The sequence below is a fragment of the Diceros bicornis genome, chromosome 1, assembly GCF_020826845.1.
Source record: "Diceros bicornis minor isolate mBicDic1 chromosome 1, mDicBic1.mat.cur, whole genome shotgun sequence".
Classification (NCBI taxonomy): Eukaryota; Metazoa; Chordata; class Mammalia; order Perissodactyla; family Rhinocerotidae; genus Diceros; species Diceros bicornis.
The window spans coordinates 22,562,067-22,586,342 of NC_080740.1; the positions used below are offsets into that span (position 1 = coordinate 22,562,067).

The following is a 24,276-nucleotide window of genomic DNA, read 5'->3' on the forward strand; positions in this document are numbered from 1 at the left end:
ATGTCTAGTAATTTTTTGTTACATATTGGACAATGTTGATGATACATTGTAGAGATGCTGAACTTTTTCTCTTTTTTGGTTTCTCTGTAGCGTGTTGGTTTTTGTTTTAGTAGGCAGTTTAGTTACTGGCTGATCACCTTGTGTAGGCTCGGTTTTATATTTTGCTAGGGCAGATCTATGGAAAGCTCAAGGTTTTTTGTCAGGCCCCTCTAACTTAGGAAGACTCATCCTCCAAATTCTGTTTCCCTTATGGATTTTATTAGGGCTTGATTTTAGACTCTGTTAGTGTGGGTCTAGAGTAGGCCTAATTCTAGCATGTGCTTTTACTTTTAAAGTGAACCTTTCTAGTGTTTCATCTGATACGCAGAGTGCTAATGAGTTCTCTTTGTTTGGGCTGGGTTAGACTGCCAGTGGTTCCCTATGCTGCTTGACCGCTAGTATTTCTATTCCATATTACAACCACTCTTTTGTAAGCCTCACGTAGTTATGTCCTGCATTGGTTAAGGATTCTCAGGAAACCCTTGTACAAACTTCTATGGTCCCCCCTCTGCATAGCTCCCTTCTCTCCGGTGCCCTGTCTCTGCCTACCAACCTTACTCTGCTTGGACTCTAGTTCCCTGTACTACAATTAGGAAATTGTCCCAAGGCAGAGAACCCCAGCAAACCACAGCAAACCTTTTCCTTCTCTCAGAGGTCGCATTCTTGCTCTGTCTGTTATCCAGTATCTGAAAGGAGTTGCATCATTTTATCCAGTTTAATAGTTGTTTATGAGAGGAGGAAAAGTCTGGTACCAATTACTCTGTCTTCGGAAGTGGAAGTCTCCCACAGCATTTTTATGTGTGTTTTAGTGAACTTTAGGGGTAGCTTATGAGGGAAAAATAAATCTTAGTCTCTCTTAGAACTAAATAGAGTAAAGTGAGCTTATGGTGCTCATGAGCTGAATCATTTCTCTCTCATATTCCCATCTCCCACCCCCAGTCATCCTTTCACTTCCTTCTTCATAAGGGAGACAAGGGGGAGACGGGAACAGAAGAGAGAAAGACCTTACTTGGATCCTGTGTCCTGGGTTATGACCTTGGGCTTGTCAACTGGAAAATTAAATGTAGTTTGTGAAAAAGCACTATATATCAGGAGTAAAAGTACGAATGCACACAGGACTTCCTGTGTATGTATTTTATGACGCTGCTTATACATTGACAGGATGTGTCAGGGAAAGGGTCTGCTTAGAACATCTTCAAAACTTGTTCTCTGTTAATGACTGCCCTGCAAATTCTGGTGAGATAATGATATACCTAAGCTTGTAACTTAACGTGAGTGTTGTGATTAATAGGAAGAGGTTTCCTTTGAGTGTGGGGTAAGGGGGTTGGGTAATGTTTTGTCGGATTAGATCTGTACAGAAAGATCACTCTTTTTGTTCTAAATCCCAGTCTTTTCTTTTTAAGCTTAAACTTCTTTAAAATAAAATCTTTTTGACAGAAGGGGATTGCTCATTAGGGAAATAGTTACTTTATTTGATAATTAGCCATCACTTCAGAAATTTAACGAAGTTTCCATTTGGAAATGATCTAAAAGATGTAAATGCTGCCTCACGCTTGGAGCTTTTAGCTCTATTTAAGTATGTCATGGGGCCTCAGAAGAAGAATAATCTTTTATTGTTAGGGCCTAATCTGAATACAGCAAGTTGCTATATTACCTAGTTGAATATAGCAAATCTTGTCTTTGCCCAAGAAGTCTTATTTAGATTAGGCCTATTCTTTTAAGGTTGTTTTGGCTTGTTGATTTGAAAATACACCTCATTTCATTCCATTTTCTCAGAAAATGTGGTAGTAGTTTAAAGGGATTAAAGTCTGTGGGAAATTTGCTCCTTTTGATTCAAGTTGTTCACCATGTTGTTTGCCATAGCTTTACTTTTTGTCCTGTTTTCTAAATTGAACCCCTCAGTTAATAACTTACTCTCTTGCCAGCACTCTCTATGCATTTTCCCCTTAGCTTCTCACTACATCCTCCCTATATATTTAGCCCTGGGTTAACCATCGACTTTCTCTACTTTTTTTATTATTAATTTTCATTTATTTTTTAATTTTAATTGTGGTAAAACACACCTACTATGCTTTCTCTTCCTTTAGACTGGGCTGATAAGCACTGCTAAAGACATTTATGGAAGCTGGTGGTATGACAAATTGCACTGGGCCTGCTGAACTTCTCAGTCATACTTTGTCCTTAGATCATCCCTTTCTGGTCCTCTTCCATAGCATCTGTCCTTTATTTTTCTCCTGAAGCCACCTGTGCCTTCCCCACAACTGCCTTTGGCTCTGGGCAGATGGCCTTGCTTCCTCTGTCACAGAGGACATGGAGGCTCTCTGCTGTTCACACCCTCAGCTTTCCATGTTCATATACATGCTTCTTCTCTCTCTTCACCTCCTGTCTTCCAGGCTTGGAGGAAGAGAGTGCCTAGCTTCCATCATGGTTAATCTCTACTGGAGTTCTTGTGATGTCTTCCTATCTGTCTGGGATATTACTCCACCATTTCCCCTTGTCTGCTCCTCCACGTCTTCGTTTTGTCTTTCTTTACTTACCTTCCTCACAGAAATATATGTTAAGTTGTTCCCATTTTAAACGCAGACAAACGAAAAACAAAAGGCTTTAACTCTTCTCTATGCTATAACAGTCATGCGTCACTTAATGACAGGGATACGTTCTGACAAATGTGTCGTTAGGCGATTTCATCATTGTGCAAACATCATAGAGTATACTGAAGAGGAACAAAATTTACCATCCCAAAATGTGTCTCTTTAACATGAGGATTATTTTAGGCTGATTATTATTTTTTTTTTTTTGTGAGGAAGATCGGCCCTGAGCTAACATTTGCCAATCCTCCTCTTTTTTGCTGAGGAAGACTGGCCGTGGGTTAACCTCTGTTAGGCTGATTGTTTTTAAGAAACAAAGACTCAGAAAATTTTTCTTGTTACCTCCCCCTTTACTGCCTAACAGGATTCAGATTAGAGAACGCTGTCTCAGGAAGTGAACCATCACCTTAACACAACATGAACTAGGAGGTGGACAGGGAGGAACCTAGAAAAGCCTGTTTGTTGGGCTCCCCTCTGTGTACTTTTGTTTATGTGTGGCCAAACACTTGTTTTCAAAACGTTTGTTCCTTTTCACCTACCTGTGAATTGCCTTCCTTCCCTTCAAAGTCCCTGACTCTCCTCACCCCCAACATCTTCTTTTGTCTTTAGCTGAGGATGGTGTTTAAGGTGAAGGCTTTAGCCATTTTGGTGAGTTACTTGGTTTTCCTGAGTTTCTCCCATGTATACCTGTTATTAAACTTTTGTTTTTCTCCTGTTAATGTGTCTCACGCTAATTTAATTCTTAGACCAGCCAGAAGAACCTACAAGGGCAGAGGAAAATTTCTTCCTCTCCTACAGTACTTACACAAACCTAGATGGTATAGCTTACTACACACCCAAGTTATATGGTACTAATCTTATGGGTCACTGTCATATATGCAGTCCATTGTTAACTGAAACAACATTATGCAGTGCATGACTGTATTTTCTTTTAGTTTGACCCTGTGTTTTTTTCTTGATACACAACTGTGTACGTTGAAAGAATAGTCTTCAGCCCTTGCCTTCCCTTGCTAACTTTACGTTCTTTCTTTGGGCCACTGAAGTCAGGCTTCCGTTCTCACTACTCTGTGAAACTGCCTTGTAAAAGTCACTGGTTCCCTGGTTGCCAAATCTAGTGGCCTCTCTAGGCCTTTTACTTGACCTTTCTAAGACATTTAATACTGACCACTTCCTTCCTCATGAAACCCTTCCTTGCTTTCTGGGATGCTACTGTCCTGATTTTCCTAGCTCTAATACATTCCTTCTTATTCTCCTTTGCTGTCCCTCTTCCTCTGCCTGCCTCTTAGATGCTGATGCTTTCTAACTGTTATCTCCCTTTCAGTGGTATCACCCATCTGCATGATTTTAATTATCGTGTATACCCTGGTGATTCTGAAATATGAATCTTCCACCCAGATCCCTTTTTGAGTCTAGACCCACATAGCAACCCTTATAACAATCCTACAAAATAATAATGTTTTCCACATTTATAGGTGAGGAAATTGAAGCTAAGGGATGTTTGGTAACCTTTTTAAGGTCGAGTCAGTGGAAAAGCCATGCTTTGAACTTCTGTAAAAGGTCAGGCCTTTAGCTCTATAATATGCTATTAATCAAACATCTCCACCTGGCTGTCTGACAGATATATTAAATATATCATGTCCCATACCAAATGCCATCTCATAACTCCATTCTTACTACTTCTCCACACCACGCCCCCGCAAAAAAACAATAGAACATGAAAACCTACACTCTCAGTCTCAGTGAATGGCATTCCTTCTTCCAGTTATCCAAGCCAGAACGTGTATAGGGAATTGACATAGACTTCCGTCTCTCTCTCCACCCTACAGGCCCCTCTGGCCCAAGGGAGCATGAGTTCCTGTGTATTTTCCCTCTTTCACATGACTTGTAATCATTCTCTCCTTTTCACTTCCACTGCTACTGTCATAATTGAGAACTTCATGTCAACCTGGATTGCCATTATAGTGATAATCCAACCCGTTGCTTCTCACATTATCTGAGCAAAAGAATCAAGGTTTCTTGTTTTTTAATTTTTAATCTGTTGCAGAAATTTTGTAGCATATAAAAAAAATGTCATTGGAAAACTGAAATGAAAAAAGGCACGCAAAATATAAGCTCTGTTTTTAAAATTATAAACTTTGATAGACATAAAATTACTATCAGATTGCTATAAAAGTTTTTAACTGGTAATTTTCTACATGTATCCTGTCACAGACAGGTAACAAACAGTTTGCTGATTGGCGCTGGTCCACAGACAACATCAAGGAGCACTAGTTCACAGTATCTGATGAGAAGAAATGTCTTCAGTTTTCTTAGATTATAACCACGTGGACCTATGTTATTTAAAACTGAAGCATTTCAGGCCGGCCCCATGGCTTAGTGGTTGGGTGCGCGCGCTCTGCTACTGGCGGCCCGGGTTCGGATCCCGGGCGCGCACCGACGCACCGCTTCTCCGGCCGTGCTGAGGCTGCGTCCCACATACAGCAACTAGAAGGATGTGCAACTATGACATACAACTATCTACTGGGGCTTTGGGGAAGAAAAAAAAAGGAGGAGGATTGGCAATAGATGTTAGCTCAGAGCCGGTCTTCCTCAGCAAAAAGAGGAGGATCAGCATGGATGTTAGCTCAGGGCTGATCTTCCTCACACAAAAAAATAAATAAATAAAATAAATAAAACTGAAGCATTTCAACTAGGATGTTCTTTGCTTTTGGCTTATAGATAGCCTGTATATGTGGATTTAAGAGGTTTTAGAAAATTTCCTGTTTCTTTAGGATCTCTTCTTTCAATACAAATAAATCCCATTAAAGCAAGAGGTAGTCATATATTAGAGTACAATTTAATGCTAAGATCAAAGTGTAGTGACTTAAGAATCCAAAGCAAAATTTTCTTAAATAGGCTTGAAGTACAATCTTCCTTGAGCTACCTGTAATAAAAGTGGTTTTCCCTGGTTTGGTATATTCAACTTGATATGATTGTACACACATACAGAAGTTTGCTTCTGTTGTGCAGTAAAACTCAGTGGATGGGTCGATGTGTTCTGTATCTAAAAGATTAAAATTCTACATCTGACTGGGTGATAAATAATAAAAGTGAGTTATCTGCATTTTGGCAGACATCTGACTAAGCCTTTGTCAAAAGATTTGACGTTAATAAAGTGCAGACGGGAGATGCTAACATGGTCAGACTGTAGAGTACACCTTGGCTTTAAACAGGGCATGGCTGAAGAATCAAAAAACACAAAAATGAAGTTCTAAGGAGATAGAATTCAGGAATGAGAATGCTCTATATATTAAGCTGAGATTATACCTAGAGTTAGTTACTGAATAGTTAGAAGTTTATTAAATAAAACCCTGCTGCCCAGATTCCATTGTTGTCTACATCAGGTCTGACACAGAACAAAACACATGGGCAAATGCCTAAGAGAACATAATCTTCCGTTATGAGGTTAAAAAAAAAAAAAAGTCAGAAAAGGCCTTTTAGACATTTTAAAATGAAAAAGCAAATTAAGCAACTAATCCACAGCACTGTGCCAAGTACTATAAAACTACCACTGAAAATTTTTAACCATTAAGAGTTCATAAGAGTTAAAAAAAATATGTAAGTCCAATACAGCAATATTTGCTCTATTAATGAAGTAAATGACCCTCAAACACAATTAACTATCAAAACAAAACAAAACTTTGTCACAAGAAGTTGGGGCACTCTAGGAAGTTTAAGAGATTAAGTTCCCAAAGCAGGATATTGTAACTATCATCCTTCTTGCGTTTCCAGATCATTCACAGGAGATGGATAGATAGCAGCTTGCTAAACCCACACCAGAAAGTAATTAAAAGGTTTATTCAAAGTAAGCTTTTAAAGTAGCATAGCTTTTATGACATTCAAGATGGAGAGGAGGTAGGAAAAGGCAACCTCATTGGGGTCTCTATGATCCCCAAAGCACAAAGGGATGAGATTAAGTGAAAAGAAAATTTATTTTTAAAAAGTAATAAAGAAAAAAAGAAGAACAAAAAGAAAATAACTTTTCTTAATTTACTTTGTAGCAAGTTAAGCTGAGCTATGGAATAACAGGTGTTCACCTGGTGGACTGGGATGAAAGAGAGAAATGATGACTTTGCAGGCAAGGGGAATAGAGAGGAAAACAGGAATATGGAGGATAACATGGCATGGCAGCCTGGCTTGTTCTCAGAATAATAAGCAGTTTGGGATGGCCAGAGCACACCCAGGAATGGGGTATCTAGTGCTGGCTGGGATCTGACCATGGAGAAGGCTTAGACCAGTGTTTCTCAAACTTTTGTGCACATAAATCTGAGGATTTGTTAAAATTCACATTCAGGGAAGGGGCTTGAGAGTCTGATCTTCTAAAAAGCTACAATGCGTTGCAGATGCTCTGGTCTGCAGACCACACTTTGAGAAGCAAGGCTATAAATTTTATCCTAATATTTATTGATACTTTGTTTCACGGATTATGAGTTGCCACTGTTTAGTTAGTATTTGTTGAAAAGCACAAAATATACATAGCATTTCTGTTAAGCTAGATAGTAAGTAATTTTATATAAGTTTTGCTCTGCTAATAGTGAAATAGTACTCTTAGCAACTTCATTGCCAAGTGCAAAAGAAATAAATAATTTAGGTATAAGTTCTCATTCTTTATTAAATTAGTTGAGTAGGGGGATGCAATATAATACTGGAAAGAGTCTAAAATTTGGAATCACATTTTTAGACCTAGGTTCTAATATCAGTTTTGTGACTAAATAACTGTGACTTCATGAAGATAAATTAACCCGTCTTTTTTTTTTTTGTTTTCTTGTATCTAAAATAGTTATAATACTTGCCATTTTACAGAATTGTTTTGAGGGTTAGAAATGATATATATAAAGTACTTTGTAGGGAAAAATTAATGGGAGTTTCAATTATCAAACTTTCGAGATCCCTTAAAAGCTAAAATTCTCTGATTCTTAAATAAAGAACATTGAATGATTTAATCCTAAGAATTGTTGATCTATGTGCGGTTATGTACCCTTCTGCTTTTTGAGTCTTTTCTCAGTGATTCTTGGCAAGTTGGAGAGTATGGTTCTTTGTAGTTTGTAAAAGCTCTCATGACTACCCCACCCCAAGATCCACTTCTACTCATGGTGTATAATATGGTTGTTACAGAGGAGAATGTGTTATACTTCCAAATGCTCTGGAACCATGAAAAAACAGGTTGGATTGTACTTCTATCTGATTTTTCTAGTTCTTTGGTCTTATTTTATATTATTTCTTGATTATGGAAATTTCCTGTATAATTTGCCACTTTCAGTTTGCTGTGAAACAGGAACATCCCTCTTCCAGGAGGAAAAAAATAACCCAGCTTGTCGCTTAGCCATCATTCAAGTCTATAAATGGGCGTACCAGTTTGTGGTCCTTCCTAGGGAGAATGGGACTCAGAGAAGAAACCCGCAAGGGCCCCAGAAGCAGATTTGAGGCCTTCTAGGCAGGAATTCTGAGTTTCTGGTGCCCAGACCCCAGAAGGGGAAAATGGACTGTGGGTGGGCACGTCTCTTTGATCTTATTTACTCCCCACCCTGTGGGGACAGGCACAGCCAGAGGCAGGCCAAAGCAAGGCCCTCTAATTAGAGCTCAGGACAAGGGCCCAGGCTATTGGGCAGGAGTGTATTAAGGAAATTAGTGTTTAATCTCAGCTGCCTTTTTTTAATACTAGCATATTTATTTGGCTTTTTTGTTTCATGATTGTGGTATACTTTTATTTATGCTTGAGTTTTTAATGGATGATATAAGAAAATTATAAGCATCTTATTTAATTCAGTAGCTCTGAGATGGAAATAAGTCTTAGTGATAAAAAATTTCTTAGATTAAATGTGGTCTTGCTAATAGACATTTTATGATGAGCTTTTTTTTCTGACTCTGTGCCTTGTCCTTATGTTTTGATTTTTTAGATCGGCTTCAGCTCCCCAGGAATATGATTGAAAACAGCATGTTTGAGGAAGAACCAGATGTGGTGGATTTAGCCAAAGAGCCTTGTTTACATCCTCTAGAGCCTGATGAGGTGGAATATGAGCCCCGGGGTTCACGACTGCTGGTGCGGGGTCTCGGTGAGCATGAGATGGATGAGGATGAAGAGGATTATGAGTCATCTGCAAAGCTCCTGGGCATGTCCTTTATGAACAGAAGCTCAGGCCTGCGGAACAGTGCAGCCGGCTACAGGCAGAGCCCAGAGGGGACTTGTTCACTACCCTCTGCAAGGGCCATGGTGGTGTGTGCTTCTGTCATTGTGATTGCTGTTTCTGTAATCATGGTAATTTATCTACTGCCCAAATGTACCTTTACCAAAGAAGGCTGCCATAAAAAAAACCAATCGTTGGAACTAATTCAGCCACTTGCAACAAATGGGAAGTTGTTTCCATGGGCACAGATCAGGCTTCCCACTGCCATTATGCCTCTACGCTATGAACTTAACCTACACCCAAACCTAACCTCGATGACATTCAGGGGTTCTGTGACGATTTCACTTCACGCTCTTCAGCCCACATGGAATATCGTTCTTCACAGCACAGGCCATAATATTTCAAGAGTGACATTTATGTCAGCAGTTTCAAGCCAAGAAAAACAAGTTGAGGTCCTGGAATATCCATTTCATGAACAAATCGCCATTGTTGCCCCTGAAACCCTTCTTGAAGGACACAACTATACCTTGAAGATAGAGTATTCGGCAAATGTATCTAGTTCTTACTATGGGTTTTATGGCATCTCCTACACAGATGAAAGTAATGAGAAAAAGTATGTAACCCTCTTAAATGATTCTGCTTCTTTGCTCTATGATGACTTCTGCAGTGTGGTCCCTTTGCCCATACCAGAGACATTAGGTGCAATTTTTTTAAATTTAGGAGGTTATTTGCAAAATAGTAGAATGGTGATCTGGAAGAATATACTGTTTCTTTCTTAGTCACAACCTTAAGCATATATCATATGTATCATATATCACGGTGGGGTGGGGACATGCTGATGGAAGGAAATGGATAAAGGTTATCAGTTACTTTCTCTATCACAAATACTTAAGTTATCTTGAGCTTTTCATGTAAGATGAATCTAGTTTTCTATCACCTTACAAGGCCTCTGTGGGAAGCAGAGTAAAAAAGAGTGGATTATTCTTTAAGATCTATTTTCCTAATGTGTGGGAACTTTTAGGAGGTCCTTAGTGAGATGGAGAAAGAGGGCATGAAGAAGTGTTGTGTTCTTATATACATCATTTTTGGTATCCTTATTCTTTGCTGGTTTATTAAAAAAAATCCATTCTGACTGTTTTGGATTTCTGATGGAACTTTAAAAAAAAATCTAGGAGAGACTTAATTTGCTTCAAAATAAAGTGACTCAAAACGTGAAAGTATTCAGCTCTCTATTTTAGACCATGTATTTTGTACTTGAATTTTAGTATTCATAGCATATAGTTCAAATTTCTGGAAAGATGCAGCAGTGCACACTGCATACAGGTTACTCTTAAATAGCGATAATGTCAGTTCTCTTATTTGCACAAAGTCCTTGTTAGATCTGCTTAATGCAATTAATATGGAGCATTCTCTTATATTAGTTTGTAAACTAGTATGTGAATTACTGATTCTGGCCATTTGGCTAATGTATGTTTGTGTATTGAGGAAAACAGAAATGAATATTTTAAGTCTATCTTAAGGAAGTTTTTTGATCCTTCTTAAATGGAGAAAGAGACGAAGAAAGATCTGTAGTCCTATTCAGATAAGTAATTTTTCTATTTTCCCTTTATGTAATACTTTTAAAATAAATGGCATGCTGGCTTTTGCGTGAGATCTGACATTAAAAGAAAATTTATAATTGTAATGGCAGCTCGAAGCTTCTGGGGTTTACTTCTTCTATGATCTCTATCATCTCTAGGAGTTACAGGATATACATAAAAACAATGTTCTTTTTTTTTTTTTTTGTGAGGAAGATCGGCCCTGAGCTGACATCTGCCAATCCTCCTCTTTTTGCTGAGGAAGACTGGCTGTGGACTAACATCCATGCCCATCTTCCTCCACTTTATATGGGACGCTGCCACAGCATGGCCTGCCAAGCAGTGCGTCAGTGCGCGCCCGGGATCCAAACCGGCGAACCCCGGGCTGCCGCAGCGCAGTGTGTGCACTTAACCGCTTGCACCACCGGGCCGGCCCCAAAACAATGTTCTTAGTGTTCAAACAGATCTTTAAGACATATCCCATAGTCACCTCTTCCATTTGAAGTATTGCCCTTGAAGTCCTTTGGGCCTGCTACTGTATAATGACAGGAATAAATGTTGCATGGCACAGTAGGGTGATTTTTGGTATGGTGACTTGTTGACTCTTGCCATGGGCTGGATTGAGTTGTGGAAAATGCTAGAAAAATGGAAGACATCTCCTTAAAATTAATAAATAGAGCATTAAGGGGCCAACCCCATGGTCTAGTGGTTAAGTTTGGCATGCTCTAATTCGGCGGCCTGGGTTCGGTTCCTGGGCAAGGACCTACACCACTTGTTGGTGGCCATGCTGTGGCAGCAACCCACATACAAAATAGAGGCAGATTGGCACAGATGTTAGCTCAGGGCAAATCTTCCTCAGCAAAAAAATAAATAAAAAATGAGAAAATAGTATTTTAAAATCTATTAATATAAATTAGTCTGTGAAACTCTGCTGTTACAAAAAATATATAAATCTGTTAGCCTACCTGGCTCAGTAAAATGAATGCCCCACATGATTGTATATCTTGATGCAAAATAAAATGTTAGAAGATTATTTATACCTTTCAAGATGTCTGAAAGCTATAATTCAAAGCAATTTTTTTTGTTTTTCTTCCACTTTTAATTTTGCTTAGTTCTGCTAGGGAAGATTTTTCTACCCCAGTCCCCACCAAGGTATGATAAGAATAAATATTTAAACAAGTAGATAAAGTAATTAAGGGATATATTCCTTGTTGATTGGAAAATCAGAGTATATGTAAATGTCAAACATGTATGGACACTGCTTGTAGTAAGGGAACTTCACCTGTGTCATCTAAGAGGTGGAGATGGTCACTAACCTTGCAGTTAAATCTAGAAGTTGTGGATGATAGACTTAAGGTTCTAGATAACAAACTGATACTAAAAGAACTGGTAAGCAAATTTAGGATGAGAATGTGTTGATGTGTTTCCTTTCTTTGTCCTTCAGTCTCTCAGTGCCTTTTTCTTGAACTCTGGAAGCATTCTGCTAACTGGTCTCCTGGCCATCCCTCTTACCACAGCTTTCCCCCTCCTCTTGCCCCCGTCTTCCACACTGTGCCAGACTCATATTTCTAGAAGTAATAAAGATCTGACCATGTTGATCTTTGGTTTACGATCCTTTAACAGTTCCTCATTTCCAACAGGATTTAGTTTAAGATCTTTCAAGATCTGGCCCTTGTTTTTTCTCACAGCCCTCACCTGCCATAACAAACTTCATGTGTACTTTCCTAAATTCTAGTGATAATAATAGCCCATATTTGCTGGTAGTTGAAGTGCTAGAAACTGTTCCAAGTATTTTTTTTTTTTTTGTGAGGAAGATCAGCCCTGAGCTAACATCCATGCCAGTCTTCCTCTTTTTGCTAAGGAAGACTGGCCCTGAGCTACCATCTGTGCCAATCCTCCTCCACTTTATGTGGGACGCCGCCACAACATGGCCTGACAAGTGGTGCATCGGTGCATGCCCGGGATCTGAACCCAGGTCGCCAGCAGCGGAGCGCGCGCACTTAACCGCTACACCACGGGGCTGGCCCCTGTTCCAAGTATTTTATGTTTAGTCTTGTATTCTGTCAAACCCACTTAGAGGTGGATATTAATATTTCATTCATTTTACAGATGAGGAAGCAGAGGCACATAAAGTAACTCACCCAACATCTTATGGCTGGCAAGTAGCAGAGAGGGAACTCGAACCCAAGGTCATTCTAACTACAGAGGCCACATTCTTAATCACTGTGGTGTACTGCCTCCCTGGTTCACGCCTCTTTTCCTTTCTCCATTGTTATCCCCAGTGCTTCGAATTCTCTTACCTGACACTCAGCTAAATAAGCCTCAAAGTATTCATCACAGATAGGATAGATTATAAGTAGCATCAAGTAACAGCCTTCTCAAAGGGACGTTTATGTGAGATAGTTATGATTGCAGTTCTTTTAATAGTAATTTAAGATTTGATTTGTCTTAGAACATTATGATCCAATTTTTATCCAAAGCGATGGTCCACGTGGACTCTCTTATATGGATAGCATGGATATCATCAAACTTTATCCCCTGGTCCCTTGTGGCCCTTTTCCAAAATCTTCTGTTACCTGGGTAAGACTTTGGGAGTGGGGTGAAGAAATGGAATATTAGAAACATAATATGTTTAAGTTGTTTCATGTATGTTGATTGGTGTCTTTCTTGCAAATGACCCAATAGAAACAGTGATTTGGGCAAATTCTTACCAGGAAAAATGTATGATAATTTTAAGTGTCAAAGAAGAGTTATGACCAGCATTTATAGTAAATATCTATGTAGGACTTTACGGCATATAAGTAGTTTTTATTATGAATAATATTATTTGATTCTAACAAAAACCCTAGGTATTTGGCAGGGGATCCTACCTTAATCCTAATTTAACAAATAAGGAAATTGAGACGTGGATCACTAATTTGCCTAAAGTCACTTGGCTGGTGAATTGCAGAGGTTGAGTCTTCTTACTACTAACCCCACACTTACTACTTTTCTTTTAAAAGTGGGAACTAAGCCCTAAGCAAGTGAGGCTATCATGTCCAAAGTGGTGGTTGTATGTGTACCGTGTTGACTTGTACTTGAAATATACACACCAGAGCCACACTTGTCCTGATTTCTCTATGGCCATGTTTGGATGATTCCCCAAAGGCAGATCTGCTTTGTTCTGCTGCTTAATTGAAAAATCTGCATTTCTCCTCTTTTTCTTTCTATGCTTTTCTCCCAAACTTTAATTGAGGACTTTTATATGAGTTAAATTCTCAAGTGTTGTTGCTGTGCTGTAGGAGGGGGAGGAAAATTTTTGATTAATTTCTAAAGAGAGTAAAGGAAACCAGCATACTACAGGACACCTAGTTTTTTCAGTCTTCGTAGAAGTGCAAGTTGTGAGTTTGAGGTTTAGTGTTGTGAAGCCGGAGTCTGTACAGATGATTAATGGCAATTAATGACGATCCTTCATACTGATCTTCCATCAGAAATGTTTCTAAGACCTCAGTGGCCAGCTGCAGCCTACCTTTGTGGCTTCATCTCCAGCCACATTAGGCAGCCACCCCCGGTCCCTGGATATGCACTGCTCTGTCGGTCCTTGTGCTTCCCACTCTTTCTAGAGTGTACTCTCTTTCCTTCTCTACCTTTTCAAATATTCCTCGTTTTTTAAGGCTCTCTTCAGATTTTGTCACCAGTTTCCTTACAATGTCTTCAACCGCTGGTCAGAATTTGTTCTCTACCCTTTGTTTCCACTGCTTTGTTTTCACTGTTATGACATGATTTGCAGCCTCTCAAGTTTCTGTCCATTGTATAAACCTCTGCCTCTCCCAGTTGATTGCAGATCCTTTAATGACTGGGATTGTAGGATGTTTATCTTAATATCCCTAGTACTTGGCAAGGTGCCTTGAATAGTAGGTGCTCAATAACTATTGGATGAATTTGCATTTGTTTTAGGTACTTTGCAGCAACTCAATTTGAACCCCTGGCAGCGAGATCTGCTTTTCCTTGTTTTGATGAACCAACATTTAAAGCCACATTTCTCATCAGGATCATAAGGGATGAGCAATACACTGCTTTATCAAATATGCCTAAGGTACTGTTCTCTTCCTTGAATGTAAAATCTTTGAGTGGGTCTCTTTCTTTGTTATGAGCACTTGAATTCCTCTTTACCATACTGTTGAGAGTGATTAAAATCATATTCATTCTTATTCTTTCTTAAAATATTTAAATAAAATATATGTTGGAATCAATTGAGAAGTCAGCCTGAGGAGCACTTCAGGAAAGAGAAAGACATGCTGGATATGGAATGTATGGGCAGGAAATATGTGCTACATACTAAAATTGTGCAAATATTAATCCTATGAACTAGTACTAAAGATCACAGTGATATTTTCTGAGACATGGTGAATTTGCTGTTCTAAGCAGGGATATTTGATAGTGTTTAACTATGATTGACCTTGGTGTTTTATTGGTTATTGGAAAATCGATATTGTAATGTGGAGGTTTAACAAGAACACAAACCTCTTTCTTGGGTGGTAGCTCTGTATGGAAGGCGGCGAGGGTGAAACCAAGCAGAATTGTTTTTATGCTAAAAGAACTTAAGGGGTCCTTTTGTTGACAGCTGAGAGGCTGTGTGCAGCCTGATAAGAGCCTCTCAGAACCCGTGTGCCTAGGGGAAAGGAGCAACCACATCTGACAGGCTATGGAGTCAACTCTTGTAGATTGGAGGACGAGATCTGTCCTTGAATAGGGACATCACTTCAGCAGCTCCACTCCTAGCCGTACTCTTCACCTTAATCTTTCTGTAAAAGAGGTGAAATGCCTACTTGCCTAGTACCCCAAAACATACCTTAATTCATGGTTGGAAAATCCTGCATACTTTTCTAGTAATTTATCACCTTTGATCCCACTAAGCCTTCTTGGAGTCATCAACACAGTACTTTTCGAAGCCATTTCAGATCATTTGGAGGGATATCCCAGCAGTAGCTCCTTCTTCTGTCAATGTATTTGTAGTAGTAGAGTGGAGCACTCTAGGTCATAAGGAAGGACTTTGGTTTTGGTGGTGTTTTAAAGGGGAGAAACAGAACCACTGTTACTTAGTATCTCTAACTTACATTTATTTAAAGCCATCTTTTGAGACTAAAAGTTTCTCATGGATTTTTCACTGTACTCGGTATGCTCTCGTGATGAAGGATGGTAGAACAGACTGAGACTAAGGGCCATGCTCTATTCAGAAACTCGTGCTGACAGATTAAAATATGCCAACATCTTCACTACTTATTTCCTATTTGAATTTTCAGTTTCTCAGTTTGTCACTGTCATTTATTCCCATAATTACAGAACTGTTATCTTTTCCCCTTTGTTTTTAGAAGTCATCAGTCATTATGGAAGATGGACTTGTTCAGGATGAGTTTTCTGAGAGTGTGAAGATGAGTACTTATCTGGTTGCTTTTGTTGTGGGGGAGATGAAGAACCTGAGTCAGGACGTAAATGGAACTTTGGTATGTTGTTGTGGTAATTGTCTTGAAAGCCTGTTTCACAAGAGGTTAAGAGGAATTCTTGCTTAATGACTTCTGGTAACTGCTTTATGAAAGAAAACAAGCTTTTGGATCACAACTATAACACTTTATACAAGAAATGTTACTTTTTTTGCTTAGCTTTTGTTTACTGTTATAATTTAATACCTGAAAGTCAATAATTTTCAAGTTTCCTTTAATTTTACTTTTACAAGAGAATTCTAGTAAGACAATATATGTATACTAAAGCTTCTAGAACTGTGCTGTACAATATGGTGGACACTAGCTTTATGTGGCTATTTAGATTTAAATTAATTAAAATTAGATAACAGCATTATGGCTGAATAAGATGCCCCTCATTCATGTCCCCCACCCCAACAATAACAATTTGGCATCCGTCCATGGACAAAAGTGTCTAATGTGGAAGCTGTGGGATCCAGCACTATATGCCAAAGGAGCTTGGGGGAGTCTTTCTCACCCCTACATTGGGTACTAGGCATACAGACCTTGGTCCGAGCTGTGGACCCTGCAGTGGCCTATAAAACAGCTCCAGCCCCCTTGGCTGTGGTCTGGGCATGCCTGAAAAACACTGTCTTAGATATGGACAAGAGAGCCTTTGTGGAAGTTCAGATTACCATTTGAAAGGTTCTAGCATGCTGTTGGAGCAAAGAAATATGAGTCTGGATACATTAGAGAGGGCAGTTAGTAAAAACTGGAGGAGTGGCTGCTACTTCATATGCAAAGACAGCAATGTAAAACCTCAAGGAACATGAAGAATCAAGGAAACATGACACCACCAAAGGATCAGAATAATCTTACAGTAACGGATCCCAAAGACATGGAGATCTATGACTTACCCAATAAAGAATTCAAAATAGCTGTTTTAAGGAAACTCAGTGAGCTATAAGAAACCACAGAAAGACAATTCAGTGAAATCAGGAACAATGCACTAACAAAATGAGAAGTTTAACAAAGATATAGAAAACTTAAAAAAGAACCAAACAGAAATTCTGGAGCTGAAGAATATAAGGAATGAAGTGAAAAATACAAAAGAGAGCGTCAACAACAGAATGGATCAAGCAGAAGGAAGAATTGTGAGTTACAATACGGGAAATTTGATATTATCCAGTCAGAGGAGAATAAAGAAAAAAGGATAAAAAAGAGTGAATAAAGCCTACATGATTTATGGGATACCATCAAAAGAAACAATTTGCAAATTATTGGAGCTTCAGAAGGAGAACAGAGGGAGGAGGCGACAGAAAACTTATTTAAAGAAATGTGACTGAGAACTTCCCAAATCTGGGGAGAAATTTAGATATCCAAGTTCATGAAGCTCATAGGTCACCAAACAAACTCAGCTTAAAGAGATCCTGTCTAAGACACATTATACTAAAACTGTCAAAAATCAAAGAAAATCTTAAAAGCAGCAAGAGAAAAGAAGCTTGTAATTTACAAGGGAACCCCCATAAGTCAATCAGTGAATTTCTCAGCAGAAACCTTACAAACCAGGAGAGAGTCAGATGATATATTCAAAGTGCTGAAAGAAGAAAACTGCCATCCAAGAATAATCTATCTGGCAAAGTTATCCTTCAGAAATGAAGGAGAGACAAACACTTTCCCAGACAAACAAAAGTGAGGGAGTCCATTACCGCTAGACCTGCCTTACAAAAAATGCTGAAAGTTCTTGCAGCTGAAATGAAAGGATACTAATTAGTAACATGAAACATATGAAAATATATAACATACTGGTAAAGGTAAGTATATAGTCAAACTCAGAATATTCTAATACAGGCATACCACAGAGATATTGCAGATTCGGTTCCAGATCACTGCAATAAAGCAAATATCACAATAAAAAGGGTCACACGAATTTTTTGGTTTCCCAGTGCATATACAAGTTGAATTTATACTGTACTATATTAAGTGGGCAATAGCATTATTGCCCACTAAAACAGTGCCCACAATAGCATTGTTGCCCACTAAAAAAACAATGTATGTACCTTAATTTAAAAATACTTTATTGCTAAAAATTGCTAACCATCATCTGAACCTTCAAGAAACTAGGAAAAGAAGAACAAACTAGGCCCAAAGTTAGCAGAAGGAAGGAAATAACAAAGATCAGAGCAGAATAAATGAAATTGATACTAGAAAAACAATAGAACAGATCAATAAAATTAAGAGCTAGTTTTTGGAAAGATAAACAAAATTAACAAACCTTTAGCTAAACTAAGAAAAAAAGAAGTCTCAAATTCAGAAATGAAAGAGGAGACATTACAACTGATACTACAGAAATGTAAAGGATCATAAGAGACTATGAATAATTATAGGCCAACAAATTGAATAACGTAGAAGAAATAGGTAAATTCCTAGAAACATACAAACCACCAAGACTGAATTATGAAGGCATAAAAAATCTGAACAGATCAGTAACAAGTAAGGAGACTGAATCAGTAATCAAAAACCTCCCAACAAAGAAAAGCCCAGGACCAGATGGTTTCTCTGTGAATTCTACCAAACATTAAAAAGGACACTACAAGAAAACTACAGACCACTATCCCTGATGAATATAGATGCAATAGATGTCTGTGCACAAAGTTTTTAGCCAAATATTAGCAAACCCAAATCAACGGCACATTAAAAGGATCATATACCATGATCAAATGGGGTTTATCCCTGGAATTCAAGGATGGTTCAATATACACAAATCAGTAAATGTGATATGTCACATTAATAGAATGAAAGATAAATATCATATGATCATCTCAATGGATGCAGAGAAAGCATTTGACAAAATACAACTTTGTTTCATGATAAAAACTGTCAATGAATTGAGTATAGAAGGAACATACCTCAACATAGTAAGGCTATATATGACAAGCCCACAGCTGACATCATACTCAACAGTGAAAGGTTGAAAGCTTTTCTTCTTAAGATCAGGAACAAGACAAGGGTGCCCACTCTCTCACCACTCTTATTCAACATAGTTCTGGAAGTCTTAGCCAGAGCAATTAGGCAAGAAAAAGAAATAAAAGGCACCCAAATCAGAAAGGAAGAAGTGATTGTCTTTGTTTGCATGTGATGTGATCTCATATATAGGAAATCCTAAAAACTCCACCAAAAAACTGTTAGAACTGATCAACAAATTCTCAGTAAAGTTGCAAGATATGAAATCAACACATGGAAATCAGTTGCATATCTATACACTAGCAATGAAATAACTGAAAAAGAGATAAAGAAAACTATCCCATTTACAATAGCATCAAAAACAATAAAATACTTAGGAATAAATTTAACTAAGGAGGTGAAAGATTTGTATGCTGAAAACCATGAGACTTTGATGAAGGAAATTGAAGAAGATACAAATAAATGGAAAGATATCCCATGTTCATGAGTTGGATAAATTCATATTGTTAAAATGTCCATACTACCCAAAACCATCTTTAGATTCAATGCAATCTCTATCAAAATTCCAGTGGCATTTTTCACAGAAATAGAAAAAAACAACCCTAATATTTGTATGGAACCACAAAAGACTTCGAATAGCCAAAACATTCTTGAGAAAGAATAGGAAAGCTGGAGGCATCACACTTCCTGATTTCAAACTATACTATAAAGCTATAGTAATCAAAACAGTATGGTACTGGCCTAAAAATAGACACATAGACCAATGGAACAGAATCAAGAGCCCAGAAATAAACCCTTGCATATATGGTCAACTAATATTTGACAAGGGAGCCAAGAAGACTCAGTGGGGAAAGCATAGTCTCTGCAATAAACGGTGCTGGGAAAACTGAATAATCACATGTAGAAGAATGAAATTGGACTCATACCACTCAAAAAAAGTTAATTCAAAATGGCTTAATGACTTAAATGGAAGATCTGGGAGAGAAGTCAAGTTGGCAGCATAGGCAGACGCTGAACTCACCTCCTCCCACGGATACAGCCAATTTACAACTACTTGTGAAAAAATTAACCCTGAGAGAGAACTGAAAACTAGATAAGAGTGACTCCTGCAACAAATGACAATCCTAATTGAGGTGGAAGAGGCAGAAATTTCCCTCTGGAGAGAAAAAAGGCCACCTTCACAAGCCGTAGCACTTCACGGCCGCCCAGGAGCAGCCCAAAGTTACACAGCCTTCCCTGGAGGAGTGGGGCCCTGAGCCAGGGAGTGCTCCCACTGTAGGTATTTTTTGGACCCAGCACAATCAAGACAAGTGGCATAATATCTGATTTTGCTTGCTACTAAAACATTGGGGAGTACCCCCAGAAAAGCTGGTTCACAAAGAAATTAAAACCCACTCTTAAAGGGCCCATGCACAAATTCACCCCTTTCAGAAAGCAACCTAAAATCACCAGAAAGAAAGGTGCACAGTACTTTGGTGAAAAGAGACTCACGTGATAGGTTCTGAGTGCATCTCAGTGAGAGGTGAGACCTCTCCAGGGACTGGGACATTGGTGGCGGCCATTGTTGTGCCCTGGTGTAGACCTGCTGACACAGACACTGGCAGAGTTCTCCCTGGGGCCTGGTAACCCAGGGTCTGCCCCACCCACTAGCGCACTGATTTAATCCAGCTCAGCCAGGGCAGGCAGCCCACCCTAGGGACTGGCCCCAACCAACAACAAGCCCTCAGGCAATTTGTGGGCCTGCTAAGTGAGCTGCCTGGATTCTCCGCAGAGTGGCTAGTGGGTCCACCTCTGCGGGGCAGGGCGTGTGCAAGGAGCAGGTGGAGAGTGTGGGGCGGTGGTGGAGGTTGTGGGACTCCCGCCTTGGAAAGACTGGTCCCACTTCAGGAGGTTGGGGCGTGCATACGAGGCAGGACTGAGTTGACTCTGTGTGTGGACCTGTAGGTGGCAGAGCTTGCCAGCTGCAGAAGCCTTGTGCTTCTCAAAGACCCACATAAGGGGTTTGCCCCACCTTCCAAAGCCTGAAACAATTGGGTGCTCCCATGCCTGAGGCCAGTCCTGCCCAGCTGCAATCCTCAGACAGGTGACAAGAGACCTAAGGGCTGGACGCTCATAGCAATTGTAAGCCCCTGAGCCTAACAACCTGCCACGCTGGGGGCCTACTCACTTAATAGAAATATTGCAACACGAATGTGCTATTAGGATTTGCAGCCGACTGTGCTGGGGCTCCCCACACCCAGTAAAGAGACTGAAGGGCCCACAACAACTACAAGCAGCTGAGCATTACAACAGCTGGCTAGGAGCATAGCTCAGCCTCCCTGGGCACCTACAGGGAGAGCAACCACGCCACAACAGGACACACATAGCCCACATAGGGGTCACTCCTGGAACATTTAGAACTGAGGGAAGCACACTACCGAGCCTTATGAGGCATCACTTATATAAGGTCACCTATCCAAGAGCAGGAGACGTAGCTGACCTACCTAATACACAGACACAAGCACAGGGAAAGAGGCAAAATGAGGAGGCAAAGGAATATGTTCCAAGTAAGGAACAGGACAAAACCCCAGAAAAGGAACTAAGTGAAACAGAAATGAGCAACCTACCTGACAGAGAGTTCAAAAAAAGAGTGTTAAGGATGCTCACTGATCTTGGGAGAAGAATGGATGAACTCAATGAGAACGTCAACAAAGAAATGGAAGATATAAAAAAGAACCAATCAGAAATGAAGAATACAATACTGGAAATGAAAAATTCACTAGAGGGACTCAAAAGCAGAGTAGAGGATACAGAAGAAAGAAGAACGGATCTGCGAGCTGGACGAAAGACTAGAAGAAATCACCCAAACTGAACAGGTAAAAGAAAAAAGAATTAAAAAGAGTGAGGACAGTCTAAGGGACCTCTGGGACAACATCAAGCATACTAACATCCGTGTTATAGGTGTCCCAGAAGGAGATGAGCGAGACAAAGGGGCAGAGAATCTGTTTGAAGAAATAACTAGATGAAAACTTCCCTAACCTAAGGAAGGAAACAGACATCCAGGTACAGGGAGCACAGAGAGCCCCAAATAAGATAAACCCAAAGAGGCCCACACCAAGACACATCATAATTAAAATGTCCAGAATCAAAGATAAAGAGAGAATCCTAAAAGCCGCAAGAGAAATTCAAGTTACATACAAAGGAAACCCCATAAGGCTATCAGCTGACTTGTCAGCAGAAACCTTACAGGCTAGAAGAGAGTGGCATGATATATTGAAAGTGCTAAAAGGAAAAAACCTACAGCCAAGAATACTCTACCCAGCAAGGTTATCATTCAAAATGGAAGGAGAGAGAAAACATTTCCTAGACAAGCAAAAATTTAAGGAATTTGTCACCAAGAAACCAGTACTACAAGAAATGCTAAAGGGACTTATTTAAGGAGAAAAAAGAAGACTACAAATAGGAAAAATTATCTATTCCCATGATAAGAGGGTAATGGATACAAATGCACAAAAAAAAGGTTAGATATGATATCAAAAACATAAAATGTGGGAGGAGGGGAGTTAAAGAGTAGAGCTTTCAGACAGAGGTCAAACTAAAGAGACCATCAACTTAATATAGATTCATATATACGTAGGTTACTGTATATGGACCCCATGGTTATCACAAACCAGAAACCTATAATAATATGCAAAAAACTAAGAGAAAAGAACCCAAACATAATACTAAAGAAAGCCATCAAACCACAAGGGAAGAGAGCAAGAGAAGAAGAAAGGAACAGAGAAGGACTACTAAAACACCGAGAAACTTAAATGGAAGATCTGAAACTGTAAAACTCCTAGAAAAAAACATAGGGAGAAAGTGCTTGACATTGATCTTGGCAATGATTTTTCAGATATGACATCAAAAGCACAAGAAACAAAAACAAAAATAAATAAATGGGACTACATAAAACTAAAAAGCTTCTGCACACCAAAGAAATAGTCAAAAAAATGAGAAGGTAACCTATGGAATGGGAGAAAATATTTCAAATCATATATCTGATAAGGGATTAATATCCAAAATATGTAAGGAAGTCATACAACTCAATAGCAAAATAAACAATTTGATTTAAAAATGGGCAGAGGAACTGAATAGACATTTTTCCAAAGAAGACATGCAAATGGCCAATAGGTACATGAAAAGGTGCTTAACATCACTAATCATGAGGGAAATGCAAATCAAAACTTCAATGAAATATCACCTCCCACCTGTTAGAATAACTCATCGAAAAGGCAAGAGATAACAAATATTGGCAAAGATGTGGAAAAAAGGGGACCCTTGTGCACTATTGGTGGGAATGTAAATTGGTGCAGCCACTATGGGAAACAGTATGGAGGTTCCTCAAAAAATTAAAAATAGAACTGTCATATGATCCAGCAATCCCACTTCTGGGTATATATCCAAAGGAGATGCAGTCAGGATCTTAAAGAGGTGTCTGCATTCCCATGTTTATTGCAGCATTATTCACAATAGCCAAGATATGGAAACAATCTAAGTGTCTGTCTATGGGTAAAGGGAGAAAGAAGGTGTGGTATATATGTACTATGGAATATTTCAGCTATGAGGACGAAGAAAATCCTACCATTTGCAAAAACATGGATGGACCTTGAGGGCATTATGCTAAGTGAGATAAGTCAGATGGAGAAAGACAAATAATGTATGATCTCAATTATATGTGGAATCTAAAAAAACTGAACTCATAGAAAAAGTAGATTAGTGGTTGTCAGGGGCTGAGGGGTGGGGGAAATGGAGAGATGTTGGTCAAAGGGTACCAACTTCCAATTATAAGATGACTAAGTTCTGAGGATCTAATGTACAGCTTGTGATTATAGTTAACAATACTGTATTATATACTTGGAAGTTGCTAAGGGAGTAGATCTTAAATATTCTCACCACAAAAAAAGAAATGGTATTTATGTGAGGTGATGGATGTGTTAACTGACACTACTATGGTAATCATTTCACATAATGTAAGTGCATCAAATCAACACATTGTACACCTTAAACTTACACAATGTTATGTGTAAATTATAACTCAATAAAGCTGCAAAAAAAATTAATTTAATTTAAAATTCACTTCCTTTGTCTCAGTAGCCGCATTTCTCATGTTCTTGTGGCTAATGGCTACCATACTGGATATTACACATATTGAACATTTCCATCAATGCAGAAAATTTTATTGGACAGTGCTAAATCTAGAACATTGAGCAGACTTAAAAGATAGTATAAAAGTGTTGTTGGAAGAAAAACTCTAAGTTATAAAAGTTAGTTGAATCTTCCTTTCTTAAAAAGCAAGTCCTGATTGAGTTTTCTTCATCTTAGAGTAATGAATAAGATTGTTTAAGAGTCTTGTATATCTGTAGTTTGTCAAAATTTTTTGTTCTAAGTAGGCTCCTCTGCTTTTCTTTGTCGTTTGATTGAATTTTATGCTTTAATTTCACAGTAGAGACTTAACAAAGCTAATATTTTTACATACTGACAATAT

General features: G+C 38.9%; 1 protein-coding gene across 1 annotated transcript in view; it reads left to right on the forward strand.

Annotated features, from left to right (window-relative positions):
• The window catches only part of LNPEP (leucyl and cystinyl aminopeptidase), a 93,738-nt gene that overhangs the window by 26,317 nt on the left and 43,145 nt on the right, over positions 1-24,276 (forward strand). Inside the window, exons 2-4 of the mRNA XM_058534643.1 lie at positions 8,564-9,404; positions 14,305-14,443; positions 15,720-15,851. Coding sequence (XP_058390626.1) covers positions 8,564-9,404; positions 14,305-14,443; positions 15,720-15,851 — 1,112 coding nt within the window. The remainder of the gene's footprint in view (positions 1-8,563; positions 9,405-14,304; positions 14,444-15,719; positions 15,852-24,276) is intronic.